Consider the following 20,455-nt stretch of genomic DNA (forward strand, 5'->3'; position numbering starts at 1 on the left):
AAACAAATACCTCTGGATTACCCTTTCACAATATTTCCTGTTAGATTATAAAAATGTATGTCAATGTTGAGTGTTTCAAGATTGGTTGCAGCACATAGAGGGATGATTTCACATACTGTATCACGATAAAAGATATGTCCTAAACCAAATGTAAAATGGCTGGTATTTAACCTAGAAATTGCTCATATCAAAAAAAGAGAAATGTTAATTAAATTCCTTCTAAAGTCCTCCCAAAAATAAATTCCAGACAGTTTCTGTTTCTGTATTTTATAAATATGTAAAGTATTGCCCCATAAAACACTGAATATTTACTGGTAAGACATTTTGATAACAAACCGAAAAGAAAATACATGCTGTATACACTGGGTAATATTTTAGACACTGTTTCTCTTTTAACATTTTTAAGTTGAGATGAAATTAAGAGGTTTATCCTAGAAAAAGGCAAATTATAACAAAACTTCATAATATTACAGTTATTAAGCTTGAATTGTAATTCTTTTTCAATTATTTCAATAATCAAAAATCAGCAATTGCAATTACTACTTTTTTGCAGGAGAGCACAATTTTCCCATCTAAGTTAATTGCAGTTGGCTATGACTCCTTTTAAAGAGCCTTGAAACAGACAACCTACAGTAGTTTAGCTTATGACGTACAGTAAATGTAACTGTAGCCTGGCCTTGAGAAACACTGAACACCAAATACAGGAGGCCCATACTTATTCTTATACACAGAAGAGGTACAGTAAAGGCACAACAGTACTATTGTAGGGCTGTGATATTTTGATATAAATGTAGATAGCATTGCATACATTGATGTTTTAACAGACCACTTAACAATTGAAAACCCAAAGATTTCACTTTGTACTCACATCCTCATCTTCCTCGGTGAAGTAAGGCCCGTCTATTTTGTTCACTGCCATTATCACTGCCACCACATCCTTGCCATTCATGATTGGGGTGGCCAGAATGTTTCTGGTTTTGTAGTCTGTGAGATCATCCACAAATGGGCTGTATTGGCTGCACTGGTTTCCAAGACCAAGGAGAGAGATTTGTTAAAATCATTTTCAGAAAAGGCCTTCCAAGACCGTTTCCATTTTAAAAGAACATTAAGTATGTACTTACTGAAAACTAAAAAGAATAAATCATCATAAAAGTATTTTCCAGGCATTTCTTTTTTTTGCAAATTATATCATTCCAGTACCTAGAAATATTCTAGAAAATTTCAAAGCAGCAGAGGAGGCATCTTGCTAGTATTTCCATAGGCCTAAGAAATGTTCTCCTAAAGTATAAGTCTGTCTTTTGATCATAGTTTTGAATAATGCAGGGATACATAGGGATAATTGGGATACAATTATGCAAGGCATTTTTCATTATACTGTAGTTCTAATAAACCCAAATACATCATGCTTGTGTCATTGTACAACACACTCTTGATTCAGTGATTAACTGTGTACTTATTCTGCAATAATAGCCATATATTCTGTGTTGCAAGTAATAATTGTGGTTCACATAAATTATTATTGAAGACACTAGGACCATTTACATATTTTTTGCATTTTTTCTAAATAACATTTAGTTACAACTTAATGAGAACAATAAGTTAAATTTAAAAAATTCTAACTATAGGGTGTCCATTGGGCCTTATACCTTAATTATCTAAAAGGTAACTTAAGGGTGACATATTAAATTCAGAATTTTAAAATCAGAAGAGTTATTGAAATAACATACACATTTCAGACTCAATAGATTCACTATAAAGAACCATAGTAGGACACATTTTCAAATGACAAAAACATCAAGCCCCATTACAGACATCACTCATTCAAACAACACAGGAAAAATGGACAATAGTCACACTTTCATGTTCTCCCATTAGCAGGTACTATGATATGTTTCGGGACTTTAATATTGTTTGCTCCGCATTTCATTGAAACCAGCAAACACTTGTCTATAAATTTGTCTAATGCGTTCTGGACATTAATAACTTCCTTCTAGAAATATTAACAATAAATGATTTCCTTCACTTGAACTCTTCCTGTTTATACACACACCTAAACACCATATGCAGCAGGTAGGCCTGCAGCACAAGAGCTGATCCACTCCGCAGTGGAAGAGCAGTGAGTCACAAACATCGCCGCATAATTTGTAAAATCAGTTACTAACAACAATATACAAAACAGATATATCCTCCTCTCTGCTTCAACCTTTACAGATAATGTAGTGGTTATGCAGGCTCTTTGGCAAAGAAATTAAGAAACTAAGAATGTTTATGAATGATAAAAATTATTTCAGCATTATAACAACAGAAGAACTGCCAAGGAAGGAATGAAATATTACCTGGATAAAAATAGCAAATGAAATTAAATGGAAATGACTGACATACCAAATACGTTTTGCACTCAGGTTTTAACCAAAGAGGAAATCAACAACAGGGATCAAAGGTATCTTACTAATTGTACTCAGGGAATTGAGACATTTTATTCAGAAATTAGTGATCCAACACTTCCAACAGGGCCTTAAGACAGGGTTAGAATCCGAGGACTAAAAAAATGCTAATGTAGTACACATCCTTAAAAAGGGTGAAAAAACTGAAGCTCTCTTCTCTTACATGTACGTTAAATGAAATGATCATAAGAAGTAAACTAGATAATCACCTATATGGATCACCTACAGTACTGTATAACTAATATCCTAGAAATAGTAAGCGTGGGTTAAGAAATATATCTTGCCTAACCAATATGTTAGAGTTCTTTAAACAAACAAAAACAGTAATGCAAAGGACATATGATATGGTATATCTAAATAGTCAGAAGGTATTTAATCCCCATAAAGATTAATTCCTAAATTGCAGACAACAGGCATTCAGGGAAACATCAGTGTTTGGATTGACAATTGAATATTAGAAAACAGAAAACAGAGGGTACAGATAAAGGGTGAATACTCAGAATGTGATGATGTTATTAGTGAAGTACCACAGAGGTCAGTATTGGGACCTGTTGTTCTTAATTTATATCAATGATGTAGACTCAGCTATCTAACCTTATTTTGTAACTGGCTTCTATCTTCTACTAAACCAAAGTAGAATTCACACAGAATGACCCACAGTTCACATTTGTAGGTTGTTTTATCCCAAAACCCTTGTATAACAATTTTTCTGAAATAATAAATAAAAAAAACATAATAATGTAAAAAGTAATTTAAAAAAGAATTTGTCAGAAACATAATCTTCTCACAAGATCCAGCAGCATCCTAAACTTTTGCTGTTCACCAAATCTGTATGGTTATCATCTGAAATACTGTATTTCTGATAACAATATTATACAAATCCACATGCCCAGTCTTTGCTGACCCATTAATAACACAATTAATTTAGGTATAACTGAAGCAGGACTGATAATCCCATATATTATATTAGGGTCGGAGGACATGGCAGAAACAAATGAGATTATCCCAATAGGATTGTCATCATCTCCATGTATTTTTGTATCTTCTAAATGCCAAAGACACCTAATCAACATAGACATTCTATGTAATGTAGTACAAGGCAACTTAAAAATCATAGCTCATGAACACCTATAGATTATCCAAAGAAATTGTATTTTATCAGCAAAAAAGTAATTATTTTAGTCTTGCAACACATGCAGCATAGTGTTGTGGCTAAGGCTACTCGTTCTGAATTGGCATAAAACACAGTTACGATGCTGCTGTTGAAAGCTAGAAAAAGGTACTTAATTGTACTACTCTATCTGCTCCAGTGAATTCCCTGTCATCACTATAAATTAGAGTGATGCATTTTCATTCTAGTGAGGAGAATTGAGTTTTTAATGTGTTGATATTACTATACTATACTTTTAATGTATAAAGTTTGTCAAATTGAAGTATTTTATAATCTATAAAAATTATATAAAACTCAACCCAGTGCATTAGATGAAGATCACACAATACTTTTTTTAAATGAGAAAGATAATATTCATGTCATATTTACAGTAGTTAAATATTTAGAACATACAGTATGTAAACAAAAGGTTGCTGTCAGAAAACTACTTCTGCTCATACTGTATTTATAATGTATGCTGTATTCACCAAATTGTTGATAATTATGGGGCTTTTGCAAAAACATTCAACTAACAGTTGATAAAATGTATATTTCTTTTGTCTTCTAATTTAATTGAGCATTTGAAGTGCCTTAATGCAATTTCAAATGTAAAATACAGCACATTATGCAGTTCTTCCTATAAATCTGTTCTTTTGCACAGGTGATAATCAATTATTCTACGCCCTTGTCACATGGTTTACATAATAGAACCCCTCGTAGCTGCTTAATCTGGAATTAATAACTGGTGAATGGATTATAGCTATAATGGGTAAAGAGTTTAAAGGTAACCCCTTTATTTTTGGCTAGATAAGTTAGAAATACTTGTCCTGTTTCTCAGTCGAACTAAATGGAAGCACTTTAGTAGATCTTAAACATTTAACCAAAGAAAAAAAGGTAATTCTGTAATTACAGAATAAAGTGCTGTAAATTCACTAGGCACACATTTAAGAATTCAGAATTATTTGCCAGGACCCTGTATTCTATATTAGAGTTAATAGGGAACATAGGCCCAACTGTGCATTGCTTAATTAAATAACTATCTAATCCAAATCCTTTCTATTTGCTGTATGACTATTGCAACACCAAAGAACATGCTCTTGTTTATGAAAAAATCCATATTCCAACACTAGGATCAATCTATGGACTGTAAGTAGGATTTTTTTTAAATGTCAAATCAAAACCTACCTGTGAAACATCCTTAACATTAATAGTTTTCTTGCTTTGGGCAACGTTTCCTACCACCCCAATGTCCAGTGGGAAGACTATCTCACTGTCTGGCTGCACTAGGCAATCTTCCATGACTGCGTCCTTATTGACGTTGAAAAGCCGGGTAGCCAGCTCGGCTATACCATTCCTTTGACGGTACATAAAGAGACTACAGCGGTCCGCATGGATGAGGAAGCTGATCCTCCTGAGGGTCTTGAAGACAACTTTCTCCATGTTGATACTCTCCTGCATGTCTCGGATGAGCTCAAACAAAATTTCGCTTTCCTCCACCTGGCTGAGTTCCTTAAAAGAAGTGAAATCCACCTGCACCTGTGTTTGGCCAAGAATGGCAGAAATTGCCCCAGGCTTCAACTTTTTATCAAAGTAATGCTTGGTGAAATCCGGGTTTCCATCAAGGAATTTCTCCACGTCTTCCTGAGTGACACTCATCTTGGTTTTGGGATCTTTAACCCCAGTCCTCTGCTCTGTTGTGTATGCGGTGAAATTTCCTAAGAGGCTTTATTAAATAAATATTAAGAAGGAAAACAGGTATATAATCCACAAATTCCAAGAAAAAGAAAAAGTTACAGGACACCCAGCTGTGAATCCAGGCACCTGCAGCAGCAGGGACAAGCAATGTCCAATCCTACTGTCATCAGCAAGGTATTTTGCTTAATAGTGTTGAAGGTGAACTCTGGGCTGGAGCGGATCTTCTCATGCAAAACTGATCAGGTGACCTGCCCCAAAGCTGACACCCAAGCCTTCAGGAATATTGCTTTTTCCTTCTCTCAGTGTGCATTGGGAATATTATTTTAGCAAAACTGTATTAAATCTGATTCCATGCACCACATCTGAACCCAAAATGGCTTTTGAAAAACCTGGGTCCACAATCTGGTTGGCTTTCACTGCCCATTCTCCCAGCTTGCCTTGGCTCACAAGCTCTTTATGTTCCTAATCAAAAACACACTCCTTATTCCTAATCCTTATTTAGCCCGGCTACTGTCTGATTATTTCAGCACCTGGAAATTCTTGTAGGGATCATGCAGGTTCATGGTTTGTTTTTAATTGAAAATAAAAATCAATCAACAATGTATTTTTAAATACTTCTCAGAAAAGTTACTCTTTTTAAATGTCAGGTAGAGCAATCTCAGATTTTTGCCCTTATCTAGATCAGAGACAGCAATGCCCATGTTTACGTCACCTAAAGTTAATTATCTGTTAAAAATGGGTTTTCAAACATTTTGATTCAGTGCAATACTTGCTCCATTTATAAGGGCTAAAATGAATATAATCATATTTACAAATGATAAATTAAAGGAAAAATAACATAAGTAATTTAATATTTTTTCCCCAAACAGTATTTGTCTGTTTCAAGGTTTTACAAATATATTAATAAAAAGGGGGCTGGAAATTATGTGCTGGTACAAAGGGTTTCAACAATTAGTTGAACTACAGGTAGAGCAGTATATCCAGCTCAATTAGAATTAAAATTAGAAATGCTGGAAGTAACATATTAAAATGTATTCAATTTGTAGTCAAACAACCATTTATATTCCATTTCATCTGAGATTGTGAAATGAAATCTTAATTATGTTTTGTATGCTGTTTAATTGTTTTACAAGAGTGTCATTAAGGTACAACACTAAAGACACTCAGTAGTTCCGTGTTTCATTTTACGTTAAGATATAGATTTTTTAATGTATATATTGGCTTTTTTCTTTTTTCTGGCATGCATGCATAATGTATACATAAGACTGGATAAACACTGATGTGACTTGGAGTTTTCTATTAAAAGGTGTTCATGTATAGTAAATGGAAGCATTCCAAAGCTTTTGTATCATCACTGCAATTATATACTATAGTCTTCAGAGTGATATAAATTCAATAAAAACTGTGTAAAAATTACAAATCACTTATTCAAAAACAATTCGTCAATTTTCACCAGAGGCATTTCTGAATTTCTCTGAAGTGCAATTTTGTAATCATGTAATTCTCTTCTTGGCCTCCTGGGGCACTGAAATATGGCATTGTCTTATGTGAGGCCTGTTCATCTACTGAAGCAAAAGCTGTACAATTCCCAGAGTTCTTTTATATTGGCACACTCAGTATTGTAGCCTGCCTCTATTCAGTTTGAACCCTCCCAAATGTCTTAACAGATGGGTGCTGCAATTCAGCCTAACAGACTTACATATTGAGTATCAATTGTCATTTCATTATTGTTATTGTTAACCGTTCAGTTTAACAAAGTGCAAATTACATACTAAAATATCCTACTATTATACATTCTATAAATAACATATTCGAATATTTTAAATTCCATCCCATCCTTCGGATGAGACGTAGAACCGAGGTCCTGACTCTCTGTGGTTATTAACAATCCCAGGGCATTTCTTGAAAAGAGTAGGGGTGAAACCTCGGCATCCTGGCCAAATTTCCCATTGGCCCTTTTCAGTCATGGCCTCCTAATAATCCCCATCTATGAATTGTCTTCATTACTCTCCTCTCGTCCACTAATAGCTGATGTGTGGTGAGCGTTCTGGCGCACTATGGCTGCCATCGCATCATCCAGATGGGGCTGCACATTGGTGGTGGTGGAGGGGAGTCCCCATTACCTGTAAAGCGCTAAGCGGTATATAAGTGTAAGCAATTATTATTATTATAAATGCTGATAAACTGAAAAAAAAAATCTGTACCAAAAAGATACTTTACACAAACACTACATATAATAATAATAATCTTAACAAACTGCATTTACAGTATATACTGTAGCACTGTTCATCCAAAAGGATCCTATGGTGCTTTACACATAAGATATGATCCACTTAAATGTAGCACACACCTGGTTTTCATGTACCAGCCATTATAATAATAATTGCTTACACTTAAATAGTGTTTTTCTGGACAACTCAAAGAGCTTTACAGGTAATTGGGATTCCCCTACACTAACACCAATGTGCAGCATTGCCAGAAAGCTCACCACACATGAGCTATTAGTGAGGAGGAGAACAGAGAAATTAAGCCAATTCATAGAGGGGGATTATTACTAGGCCATAATTGATAAGGGCCAATGGGAAATTTGGCCAGTACGCTGGGGTTATATCCCTACTCTTTTCAAGAAAAACCTTGGGATTTTTAATGACCACAGAGAGTCAGGAACTCGGTTTACGTCTCATCCGAAGGACAGCACCTTTTTTTTAGAGTATAGTGTCCCTGTCGCTACACTGGGGCATTAGCACCCACACAGACCACAGGGTGAGCGCCCCCTACTGGCACCTCTAACACCTCTTCCAGCTGCAACCTTAGCTTTTACCAGGAGGTCTAAGGAAAAAGGAAAATATCTTGGCAGGTACTGTATTTCAGATCACCTGGGCTTATCTATGCTGTTAAGGTCGTCACAGGGCAATGCATACTCTAGAAGACTGAACCAATATGTGTGTCCTACCAGCTTGTGTTTATGACTTGATCTTCAGTACCAGAGAACAACCATGTTGTACATTATTACTAGTATAACATACTTAAGTCATATTCATACACAGAAGCAATTCATAGGCATTCCGATAATCCATATCTAATGGATACATCTTCCATTTTCAGACGTTTTCAGAAAACGCAAGTAAAGATGGGCAGGAATACAGTCCAAAAAAATGTGAGGTGTAAGATAATACAATGATAATTCTTATATTTAGAACATACATACTAAGGGAGTTCTGAAGTCTAAAATAAGGTCCTTTAAATACCTTAGCCAAAAGGTCAGATGGATAAACCGGATTTTATTAGTCCTCATACATATACGAATGATTAAGCAATGTACTTAACTCCAATGAGACATACAGAGCTCGATTAATGATGCTCACTACTCATAATAGTGCAAAAGAGATACATTTCCTTTGATACACCCAGAGATCAGTAAGAACACCTACAGTAGATTAGCTAAGCATGGTTATGGCAATACTACATAAGAATATTTTAGACTGATTTTTGCTAAAGCTACACAATGTAAATTATTAATGGTAGTTGGTGCTTGGTTGATTTCTGCTTGTCGTCATGTGGACTGAAGTTCATTGTTGCTGCTTTAAATTTACTGATTAGTAGTACCATGTGATTGTGAGAGCCTGTGCAACTCAAAGCAGACATTTGGAGATTCAAGGTTCTCCTGTTTTTTTGCTGTTGATGATGTTTATGTGACTGAGTTGGTAACTAAATTGAACTAAACTGCCTGTGTCTTGGAACTGTTCTCATGGTTCTACTTTATCAGTTTGTTTCAGATTTGTTGTCTGTAGAATACAGGATACATTGGTTCTCGAGGAAATTTAGAGTGGATCTCCTTAAAAGCACTTAAAAGACACTTAATAATCACATTATCTTAAGGTGTTATTACATGACTATAGTCCAACTCTTAATCTGAGAATTTCATATCCTGCCAAAGAATATTTGGGTGGGATAGACTACCTCTATGCAGCATTACATCTACAGTATGGAACTCACTGCCCCCAAAGTATTGGAGACTCTACTACTATCTGTTTAAAAACATCACAGTAAATGAGACTGCTGAGCTGTTCACTTGGTTTGGTCAGAGTCAGGATCAGCAAATAACTGATCAGTGTGACTTGTTTGAAGTGTTCTGTGGGGAACAATACATTTTATGTTTGCAAGGCTTTTCATATTTATTTTACATGTTCAATTTTTTAAATGTAAGGACAAATCCAAAATCTTGTCTCCTGAAACCACGTCTCCCAAGGATCATGAAGTTACAATGTCACTTATTCATAAAGCATGCAATAGACATTTTAACTTAAAGGAGACAGCTTGACTGTGACAGCTCTTTGGGTAGTGGTAATAGAAGTAGGAGGGGTGGTTATTTGATGATGAATTAGGTGTATTTATGTACACTAGGTGGCAGTATTCCCAAAGCAAAGACCAAATCAACGACAGGCAAAATGTGAATTGAGAGTGGAAACACAGCTTGCGTGGGTCCTGGAACTTTTTACCTCTTTTACTTTTCCAAAAGAAGAGGAGGGATTGACATCTTCTTGTTCTGCCCCACCAGGTCCCCATCAAAGCTGGGGCCAGGTGTAGTTACATCCATCACTTCCCTTGATGAAGCATCAGATGTTGAGTAGCACTGTTCTAAATATTAGGGCATAGCAATCATGTAGATAGAGATGCACTGCATTAACTTTTATTTTAGATAAAGTACCTTTAGAGTACAGTAACTGCTGTACGTTTGGAGTTTAGGTGGTTTAGCAGATATAAAGACATGAATTAAGTCGTATGTTAAGACTGAATTTGATACACTTGTTTCTGTTGAAAGTAATGCTTACTGCATATCTTCTTCTAAAACTGAGATGTATGACCCATTTTCTGACAAGGATAGACTGTTAAATATTTCAAGCACCATTATAACACCCATCCTTCCATTTTCTAATCACCCATTCTTCCATTTTCTAATTGCTTTATCCAATTGAATGTCACAAGGGAGCCAGAGCCTATCCCGGCAATAAATGGGTACAAGGCAGGCTACACCCTGGATGATATGCCAGTCCATCACAGGGAGCACACAAACCTACATTATAAGAGGAAACCAGAGCATTTCAGAATCACCCTAATTGTAACATTAGTTCCTGTGTGTTAAGAAGAAGGTTGTGTTCAGTTTGTTAGGGATTCCCTAAATTTCAAAGGTACTGCAGAGCTTTCAATTCTAGAGATGAATCTGCTTCTAAGAAAGGTATATTTCACACTGGAAGGAAGAATATTGAACCAATTATAAAATTAGGAGATACAGCCTTTTACTCTGAAAATAAAAGAGTGATTCCCTCTAACACCCTGTTATAAACCATTATTCTACTGGGGCTTTCATTCATTTAACAGTTAAGCAGCTTCAATAGTACCTCAGCTCTCTGGCATGTTATTGGCAAGGCACACCAGCTACTGGTGTGTTCATCTACCAGCAACAATACTCTGGAGGGAGGGATAGCCAAAGAGTAAAATACTTAAATTGTATTGTGTGGGATGGTGTCTAAATTTAAGTAGTTGCTTGAAACTTGCTCATCTGAAGGAGCCAATAAAAGCAGAAGGAACAAAGGCACATCAGGGTTTACTAGACACCACAGGGATTTAACATGGACACCAGGAAACTGAACCCTGCACACATAAAATATGTCTGCCATTGAATGTAGGAAAAATACCTTAATTATGGCAGTGAAGTTCTATGGACAAAAAGCAAAATGAATATGCTATTCCCTTCAAGAAAAAAATAGTATTTTCTTTTCAAACTATATGTGTGTACAGTACTTTTGAACCAGTTAAGTCTACAGTATTTGAATTGAAAATACTGCCATATAAAACATACCAAGGGGAGAAAAAAGCAATAAAAAAAGCATACAGGAATATTCTCACAATGTGCAGTGCCCCGTAATATAATGAGAATGTCAAGGGACTGACAAAATGAGCATTACAATGTAAAGGCAATATAACATGGTACAAATACAGCCCTTACTTAAACACACCGACATGGGAAAGTGCTAAAATAACCAGGACTACTTCAGGCTTTTAAAACGTTAATGTAAAATATTTTATTTTATGCTGTTTTACAAAGCTTGAAAGGTTTTGCTGCTTTTAGAAGATTTTGCCTCCACTGCTAATAGTCAAAGTATAAATGATACAGTCAGAAAGACACTAATCCTTCAGGTGATTGGAATCACCTAATATTTTAACCTATTTCAAAATGACCATTTAGAATTCTCTATTGCCAATTGACACCCCCACTGCAAATACCCTTGTGACAGTGAGGGAGGATAAAGACTATGAGTGTTTTTGCATGAAACTGGTATCGCTTTTCACTCTGCTGTCCATGCACTACCTGACAAGTAAGAAAGCACTGAACGATGGAGTGATGAGCATCTTACGTACTGTATACGATAGTGTAATTAGAAAGTCACAGGGGAGATTATGGTGTAACAGGACAAAGATAACCTGTTTTATCTAAATCCATTTAATCCTGCTGATGCTCCGCCAATTCTATGGTACCACTGAAGGAATCCCAATCAAAGTTCAGTCTGTATTGCAGTCTGTTGATGCATCTTAATAAGGTATTCATGCTCTGCTATAATTTTACTTTACAATTTAAACTAACAATTAAACGAAAAACTCTTCAAACAGAAGAATGATAAAAATTACAATTTTATAGAGTTTGTGAAACTTAAAATGTATTCATCAATGTACCTAGTATTGGTGACAAGAAATGCTGCTGAATTGATCTAAGTAATGCAATATCACACACTAAAAGCATGATGGAGGCCAGCATATTTTTTAATTTACAATCCTGTCTCAATAGGACCTTGATACAGTAGCACAACCGTGCTATTCCAATATTGAGATATGCACATAACTTCAAAAATCAGAATTTGTGAACCTGGTACAGCTGTGGCATAACAAAGAATATTATATATACAAACCTCAGCTAGCTAAGAATATTATAGAGAATAAAATCAATCCAGGTAAATCAAGGTTCTTTTCCTTCTATACTGTAGGTTTCACATGACAGCTATTTGCCTGACTTGACTTAACTAACCACTTATGTGCACAAGCCAGACATGAATCACACTGGCTGATGCTCATAGGGTGAATTTAAGTGACACCTGGAGTTGAAAAGACCTCAGCAAGCAGATCTGACCTTTAATAATCAAATCCTCAAGAAATCTCCACTCAGAATAGAAACTATCTGCATGTGAATCACACCCTGAACACATATACTGTTTACAGTACGGAAAGCATACTGCCATTTCAGGTTTTTGCAAATTTTATTTAAGGTGCCTTTGTAAAAAGTACTGTATTCATTTCCTAGACTTTGTTATTTCACATTTATTTTACTGGATAATTAAAGCAATGCAACAATGAGGATCACACTACACCTAATTAAATCACTATGATTAGTCTGAAGAAAAAAATAGTTCTATTTCTGTTTTTTCAAAAAAAGATAACTTATATGAAAAAAATGAAAAAGATATTTGAACAAGCCACTCTATTTTATGAAATTAATATTTTTAAAAGATATGATCAAGACTGGCAATTAAGTAGATCTGCTTTAAGGTGAGATAGCCATTCAAAGACACTGAAGAATATTAATTTATCAGTATTATTAATTATTAATATTGTTCACTTCTACTTTACATAGGTAGTTTTATAAAGAGGTTTTGTAGAGAGAATCAAAGTTTTCAATACCTTACTTATCTACAATATAAAAAAAAATATTTTTTCTGATTATGCCTTAAGGCATGGATTCCCAGAACTAGTTCTGGAACCCCTCACAGTTACATAACTGAACTTATATTTATACAGTATATGACCTCATAACAGGATAAATATGAACTTTTTAATTACCTTAAACATATTAGAGGCTAACTTTTAACAATTATGTTTAATAAATCATGTACTATCTCAGATGTCTCAACTTGAAAAAACTTGAAAAGGTTAGAATAAAGCAATTTATCTTTATTAAGACTATAATTAAGTAAAATGTCTGGCTAGAATAAAAAACAGTGTGTTCCCCAGTACAAGAGCTGGTAATCTCTACCTTAAGGCAAAGCAAACAAGATTATATTGTCCCATTCAGCACTTTTGACATTCAGTGACATTTAAAGCAATGCCTGAAACACTTTTAAAATTGTTATTTTTCCACTAAATGTTTAAAATGAATAAGGTAACAGCTATGATTTTGATGCCAGAGAGGATGAACAGAGATTGAGAAAAATTTGTTTCATTGCTCTGTTCAAAGAAATCTTCATTTCAACCAATTCATTTTATTAATTAACACTTAGATCACATTTTCTAGCAAACAGAAAAATAACATTACAGATCCAATCCTTAACCAAACACCACAATGAACTGCATTTTTCACTGGGAATAAATATCCAGATTCTCTACTGAGAACAAGAAGGAGGAAAAACTAACCAACTGAAGTGCTTGTTTTTCTTCAAAGCAGATGGTTTTAATATGCCAATGAAAAAAACACAAAAAGAGGGTACTGTAAATGCTAATAGTCACATGCATCTATAATAAATGTTTTTTTTTCTTCTGAAAAGCTGTTTGCTGCAGGTGACAGATTTGAGCAAGAACTGTATTAGGTCACACGTGATTCAGCTTGTGGTGGTCACACCGTCATTACTGCTGAAAAAATGGGACATGTCAGGACTGAGTCTTAACAGTAATGCAGTGCACCAGAAATGCTACCTTATATATCCTAATCATTAGTCTTAGCCTCACCTGTTATTTGCCTGGAGTGACGCAAGAACGAATATTAGAGAATGACTGAAAACTGTGTTGAGGTCATGACTTTGTCACCTCATGTTCCACATGGAAAAGTGTGCTCAGACATCTGAGTATATTATGGGATTTCCTCTTTCAGATCCATGTTGCGCATTTAAAAAGACAGATCACATTTGTCCCAATTGGTGTTTCATGTTATAACTATAAGTCCAGGTGCTCAATTTATTCTTTAACGGCACTGTATTTTTAATGAATTAAAAATATGTAACAATACATGGAATGTTTCTTTCCATCATAATTGTATTCACTTAATGTTTTTTTCTATATTCCTTAAAGTAGTCTAAATAGCACACACCCAAAAAATATTTCTGTCTTCAAATAGTAATAAAAGTGGCAGTGGTCTTGACTTTTTTCTCTTTTTTCTGATAAATGTTGTTTATTTCATTGTTTTATTAAATGTATTTCTCAAGTAAATGTTTCTCAAGTAAATGAAGCAAGAACATTGTATTGCATGGAATGGCAATTGTCAAATATTTAATAATTTTTAAATGTATATATTATACTGTTAGAATAGTTTGTATCTGTTTACATATAGACATCTCCACATCTGAAAAGCTTTTTTTTTTACTTTCCAATGTGTTTTTAACCCTTGCTTGTTACTTTACAGCTCAAACTATTGGACCCCCTATTCTGAGCTCTGCATACTATATACTGTATCAAGCCAGATTCTATATCAATGCAAATATAGATGCAAATTAAAGAGGATGAAAAAATCCTTTACATTTCATAAGAGATGTGAAAAGGTTTATTAGGAGGTAGAAGTAAATGAAGTGAATCTAATGCATAGAAATATATTTAACAAGGGTATACAATACTGTAGACCACTTGATCATGCATTCTTAATAATAATGCATTCTTAATTTAATAATGAGAATTCAGGAGATACAGACAAAGCCCAATACTGCGACAGATTTAGACGATTTAAGGAAATGACTGGGATTAGACCTGCCTAGCATGAGGGACCGCAGCCACCCTACATGAATAGAGTAGTCAGAAACCCCTTGAAATAGTCAAAGGATTGGTGCATTAATGGTGTTGATAAGGTACATTAGGTGGAAGCAGCAAAGAACGGTTGAGTGTTAGACTGAGAATTTATATCCTAGCAAGCAGTTGGGTGCTAGATTTTATTTTTCTCTTGAACGTTTATTACGAACTCCACAGAAATACACATTGAATTTTTCTCTTGAGTTCCAATGTCCTGCATCATGTGAGTATCTCAAGGTCAGGTATGCTGGAGAGCTATTGAAAATGGGAACTTTAGCCATTGAGCATGATTGTTTTGTGGAATGGAGGAATCACATCTACAGTGCCTACATTTATTTCTAAAATATTGTACCACACGCTTATGAATCAATGGGATTTAAAAATCATTATTAAGGTGCAGTACAGTATGTGGATTATGGTATTTTTCAATGTGTTCCATCATGTTTGGAAAGCAAGAATAGTAATTTTCTCAGGTAGGTAAGAGTTAGTGCTTTTCATTTGCATTTTTAAAATGACAAATGTGAGAGAATGCCACTCAGTCTTCAAACTAAAATGTTAATAAAATGATTGTTCTAATTTTAAAACACTTTTAAAGCAGTCTGTAGTTATTGACATTTTATAATATATAAAACAGTTCCCATCCAGTCCCTTCGCCCAACAATCTGTTCATTTGGAAGTGCCAAATGAATATAAGAAGTATATATTGACTCATCCATTTGACCCAAAGGTCCCTTTTGATTCAAAACTATTTTCTCCATTTGGCTAGGCCTCTTTGTTACATAAAGATCTAATTGTTTTTACTGCAAGTGTGGAGTTCAGAGAGGGAGATTACTTTGGGATTTTTGTAACTGGATTAGTGGTAGATTTAAGCACCTTATTTAGTTACATGAATGAAAATAATCAATAAGCCTGTCTGTCTTTTCACTATTTAAAGGCCTCAGCAAACGACGAATGCATCAAAATCAAGCAGAAGAACTAAGAGTGAGGTTCTTTGTGACATAAACTGATCCATCATTGCATTCCAACTGCATTAACAGCTGAGGAAAAGGTAGGACACTCTTTTATTTGAAAAGCTGGGGGAACTGTGAATAAGGAGTAAGGAAATTATTTTCTTATGTGACATGACACTTACAGTAAATTAGCAGGTGGCAATAACACTTGAATGTGTCTACACCTATTTAAAAATAATTCTCATAGGGTGAAAGCTCTTTTGCTCCAGTGAATCAAAATGGAATTATGATTTACACATGCTTTGTCTTCTGTTCTGATAATAGTGAAATGGAGCTAAGCACAATCTCGCATATAGTCCTCATAACTTTCTAAAGAAAGTCTAAAAGCTCAGCTTGTTTTTTAAATAGACTTCAACAAGAAGCATTTCAGGATAGAATTAAATTAAACATTCAAATTTTTGTGAAGCCTCTTGCTTTTCAGCTCTTTCAATCTGTTTAATAACTAATACCAATACATACAGTAAACATGATGCTGACAAATACAGTAGTGATGGAACATCAAAATTCATTAAGAAGCCTTAACTGTACCATGTCACACATATGGTTCTGCTGCTTGGCTGATCAGCTACATCCTCTGGAGTTTATTTTGTATATCTCTGGCACTGAAACACCAAGAGGTTTTCTCTCTGTTCTGCAGAATGGATTATTCCAAGTTTGCTCTTCTGGTTGTTATTCTCTCCTACATTGAAGAGTGCTGGTCTTCCTCCTGCGTGGTGGACAGCTTCACAGTAAAACAGGACTTTGACCCAAAGAGGGTAAGTTTGGTCTGTAAAATCCCACAATGGGCATTAATGCTGTAATAATTCATCTGGCTTCTAATACAGTTTGCTAGAACCATAATTATCCAAATTGAAAAGTGTGATTTATAGAAATAAATTGCTATGAAGCTGTGAATCTAGACAGTCACGACAGTGCAACACGGGACTTTGTTTGGTGTTGGATTCAACATGTAATGTAATGAATGAAGTATAAAAGAAAATACAATACAGAATTGCACATCCAGTAGAATGAAATAGCAGGAAACAGGATGGCAATAGTCAGGAGGTGTGAGTCAGAGGAGAACGTTAGAGATGTAGAATAAAACTATCACAATTTCTATATAATCATTCACTAATTTCTTAAATTAGTTTACTATTCTAGTTCTCTATGCTACACATTCACTATTTCTTAGAAACTTATCTACATACTCTTTATAGCAAATTGTAGAAAACATTTACATATTAGAAGTTTTCAACAGAATAGAAAGAAATAACAAAAATTAAGATTTTTGTAGAGTGCTTAATGAACAACTACAGGTATGTAAACCAGTGGGATGGTGAAAGATACAGTACAGTAGCTGCAGATTCTTCTGGTTTTTAAAACTGTTAAACTTTGGATAACATAACCCTACCAATTATTTGCTTGGTTAGTGCAAGTTAATGTGTTTCTCAGGATTTTCCTTGCTGCCTGATTACCTATGGCTTTGACTGAACTTTCTATGAACATTTTGTTTTGCACGATTATCTGTTGACTACAGGACATAAAACTAATGCCATCACATTCACTTATAAATCTCATCACAGTTTTCTCATCTCAGAAAACAAACCCCAACAATCAAAGGTATGCTGTATTGATCCCCTGAATATAAAAGATATTCTCCCAGATGGACTTGCACACAGCAGGGTATAATACCTCACTTCGGGCACATAACCGTTCCTTGTGTCTGTGTGTTTCAGTACGCTGGCAAATGGTATGCCCTGCAAAAGAAAGACCCAGAGGGCCTGTTCCTCCAGGACAACATCTCTGCTGAGTACACAGTAGATGACGAGGGTGTCATGACTGCGTCTTCCAAGGGAAGGGTCAAACTTTTTGGGTGAGTTTATACACTGTACTAACCAACTTGCATGCACTTGCTTAATCTAATATTTTGCACCAAAAGTTTTTTTTTTCTGATAGAGAAACATATAGCCCGTATATTTATGATTTTTCTCACTTCTGAAGATCCCCAGTCTTATTTGTTTGGTGTTAAAGGACGTTTGTCGTTCTCAGGAGGTAAAGCTATGTAAAGCATTTACTACTGTGACTGACACAAATAAAGATGGCACAGCCAGCAACATTTTTTTAAGAGTTTTTAAACATTTCCAGAAAAAAAATATTTTTAACATCAAGTGTTTAGATTATTTACTTCCCACAAGAAAAACAAACACGGACAGGCACTTGGCATGTCTACTGAAAAACCAGTTGGAAATGGTGCAGAAGGTTTTCCTTCCTATATTTTGTCAGGTTCTGGGTTGTTTGTGCTGACATGGCTGCTCAGTACACTGTGCCTGATCCTTCCACCCCTGGAAAAATGTTCATGAACTACCAGGGACTTGCCAGTTACCTTTCCAGCGGGGGTGAGTACAAATTTCACATTTCAGGGGAGTTATTATTCTACTCCTGCTCTATACGTTATGGACCCAAAGGTCAACAAGATATATTCTGGGCTATTTTAAATGTCTAAAAGATATAGCCTGTATTAGACTTTTTATTATCCTTCCATTATTAGAATGCCACTTAATGCAGAAGGTAGTACTGACTCACATTAAAATGTAAATACAGGAAGACTAAGTTACTGTTGCACATGCACTGTACAATCAAAGCACTGTCATCTCATCCTTGTGTCATTCAATAACCTGACTGATCAACAGTGTGGATATTTTCTTTACCTAGAATATCACATTTCTAGATTTCTAAACCTAGTAACAGAGATCAGGCCGTTTGTTTTGTTTTTTATTTTTTGCTGATAGAACAAGGTTGCATATTGATGATATAGTAGTATTGTTTAAAAATGTTTGTCCTGTATTCTGGAACTAAATTTTAATTTTTCCCTGTAATAGTAAGACTAATTTAATTTTGTATGCCTCCATTTGAATTAATAGCACATTATACACATCCATTGTTGCAAGGTACTTAAGATGTTGGCCACTTTATTTTGAAAATTAAGCAAAGAATAAATGTCTACTATTAATCTAAATTATTCTGGTCTTTTCACCAAAATTTGTACTTTGATAAATTTTCCTGTTTAATAGGGAACATTGAACTTAAGTACTTAAGGAGCTTTCAGACTTTTTCTATTTCAGTTGTACTTTGCCACACAAACCTACATCTTAATAGGAATAGCAGAAAATGCAGATTTTGAAATGTAGACATTGACTTGCTTTTCCCTTTGCCTCACCTAGGTGACAACTACTGGATTATCGATACTGACTATGACAACTATGCCATTACCTATGCTTGCCGCTCCCTGAAAGACGATGGCACCTGTGACGACGGTTATTCTCTGATCTTCTCCCGCAACCCCCGTGGACTCCCGCCTGCCATCCAGCGCATTGTCCGTCAGAAGCAGGCAGAGATCTGCATGGCCGGCCAGTTCCAGCCCGTGCTCCAGTCAGGTGAGTTAGGACACCAAACAAAACAGGAGACATTGACACCCTCAGTCACAAAGACATGGACCTGGCAAATTAAAAGTCCAGCAATCAGAACATCGAGCAATGTCTTGATTTCCACTTAACATTTCTCCTCTCTTTGCTTTTCTCCAGGGGCTTGCTAAGGAATAAGCATGACCACTTTCTAAGGAAGGATCCCTTAAGCATGCTGATGTGAGAAGTGGCATCAACAGTGGGGAGACAGAAATGGCATAGTGATGCTTAGGGAGATATATTGTGCATTTATATTTTCTGGGTAAGACCAATACTGGTTTTCAGTGTTAACCAATGTTTGTGACAATAAAAATATTGTTTTTTAAACAAACCATTTGAATGAGCCTTTTTCTTCAGAGTTGAGTGGTTTCTCAGGAGGCTTGCTTTAATGTTTAAGGAGTTTGTTTAGAGATACTGTGCATAAAAAGTAAAAATGTAATATTAATAGTATTTAACAAATCTTTCAATATGACCTTTAAAGAAACATTTATGATACTTCTTGCTTACAATATAATTGACTAAGAAAAACACCACATTAATTATCATTTAGTACTTAAAACATAAAAATCAAGTGAGTGAAATCTGTCCATCTGGTCTGCTACAGTGCTGTAAAGTATATTCTTACATTTCCTATACCAATGTAGCAGCCCTTTAGTTATCACAGGGCTTCCATCTTTTTCTCAACAATGATAATTCAGTCCATGTTAAGAACATGACATCCATCCAGCTAGCACTGAACATTGTGATTGGGTGCAAATCCCTCATCGTCCGTTATTTAATTCAGGCACATCAGATAAAATGAAACTACCTGGAATTTGCTGGCCTGCTCTGGAGCATGACAGAAAATCTGTGATTGTCAGACTAAGCTGTTTTGTAAAAGCCTGTCTAGGAAACTAG

At 35.2% G+C, this 20,455-nt stretch overlaps 2 protein-coding genes across 2 annotated transcripts in view; one reads left to right on the forward strand and one right to left on the reverse strand.

The window, feature by feature from the left end:
• Window positions 1-5,711, reverse strand: part of pde6b (phosphodiesterase 6B, cGMP-specific, rod, beta) — a 24,712-nt gene extending 19,001 nt beyond the window's left edge. Inside the window, exons 1-2 of the mRNA XM_006627233.3 lie at window positions 4,780-5,711; window positions 869-1,021 (exon numbers count right to left, since the gene is read on the reverse strand). Coding sequence (XP_006627296.1) covers window positions 869-1,021; window positions 4,780-5,250 — 624 coding nt within the window. The 5' untranslated portion in view covers window positions 5,251-5,711. The remainder of the gene's footprint in view (window positions 1-868; window positions 1,022-4,779) is intronic.
• The window catches only part of rbp4l (retinol binding protein 4, like), a 22,045-nt gene extending 2,156 nt beyond the window's left edge, over window positions 1-19,889 (forward strand). Inside the window, exons 2-7 of the mRNA XM_006627232.3 lie at window positions 16,043-16,156; window positions 16,756-16,873; window positions 17,834-17,970; window positions 18,381-18,493; window positions 19,319-19,531; window positions 19,679-19,889. Of these exons, the coding sequence (XP_006627295.1) occupies window positions 16,757-16,873; window positions 17,834-17,970; window positions 18,381-18,493; window positions 19,319-19,531; window positions 19,679-19,689 (591 nt within the window). The 5' untranslated portion in view covers window positions 16,043-16,156; window position 16,756 and the 3' untranslated portion in view covers window positions 19,690-19,889. The remainder of the gene's footprint in view (window positions 1-16,042; window positions 16,157-16,755; window positions 16,874-17,833; window positions 17,971-18,380; window positions 18,494-19,318; window positions 19,532-19,678) is intronic.
• The last annotated feature ends 566 nt before the right edge of the window (window positions 19,890-20,455 follow it).

This window comes from Lepisosteus oculatus, chromosome 3 (assembly GCF_040954835.1).
Source record: "Lepisosteus oculatus isolate fLepOcu1 chromosome 3, fLepOcu1.hap2, whole genome shotgun sequence".
NCBI classification, from domain to species: Eukaryota; Metazoa; Chordata; class Actinopteri; order Semionotiformes; family Lepisosteidae; genus Lepisosteus; species Lepisosteus oculatus.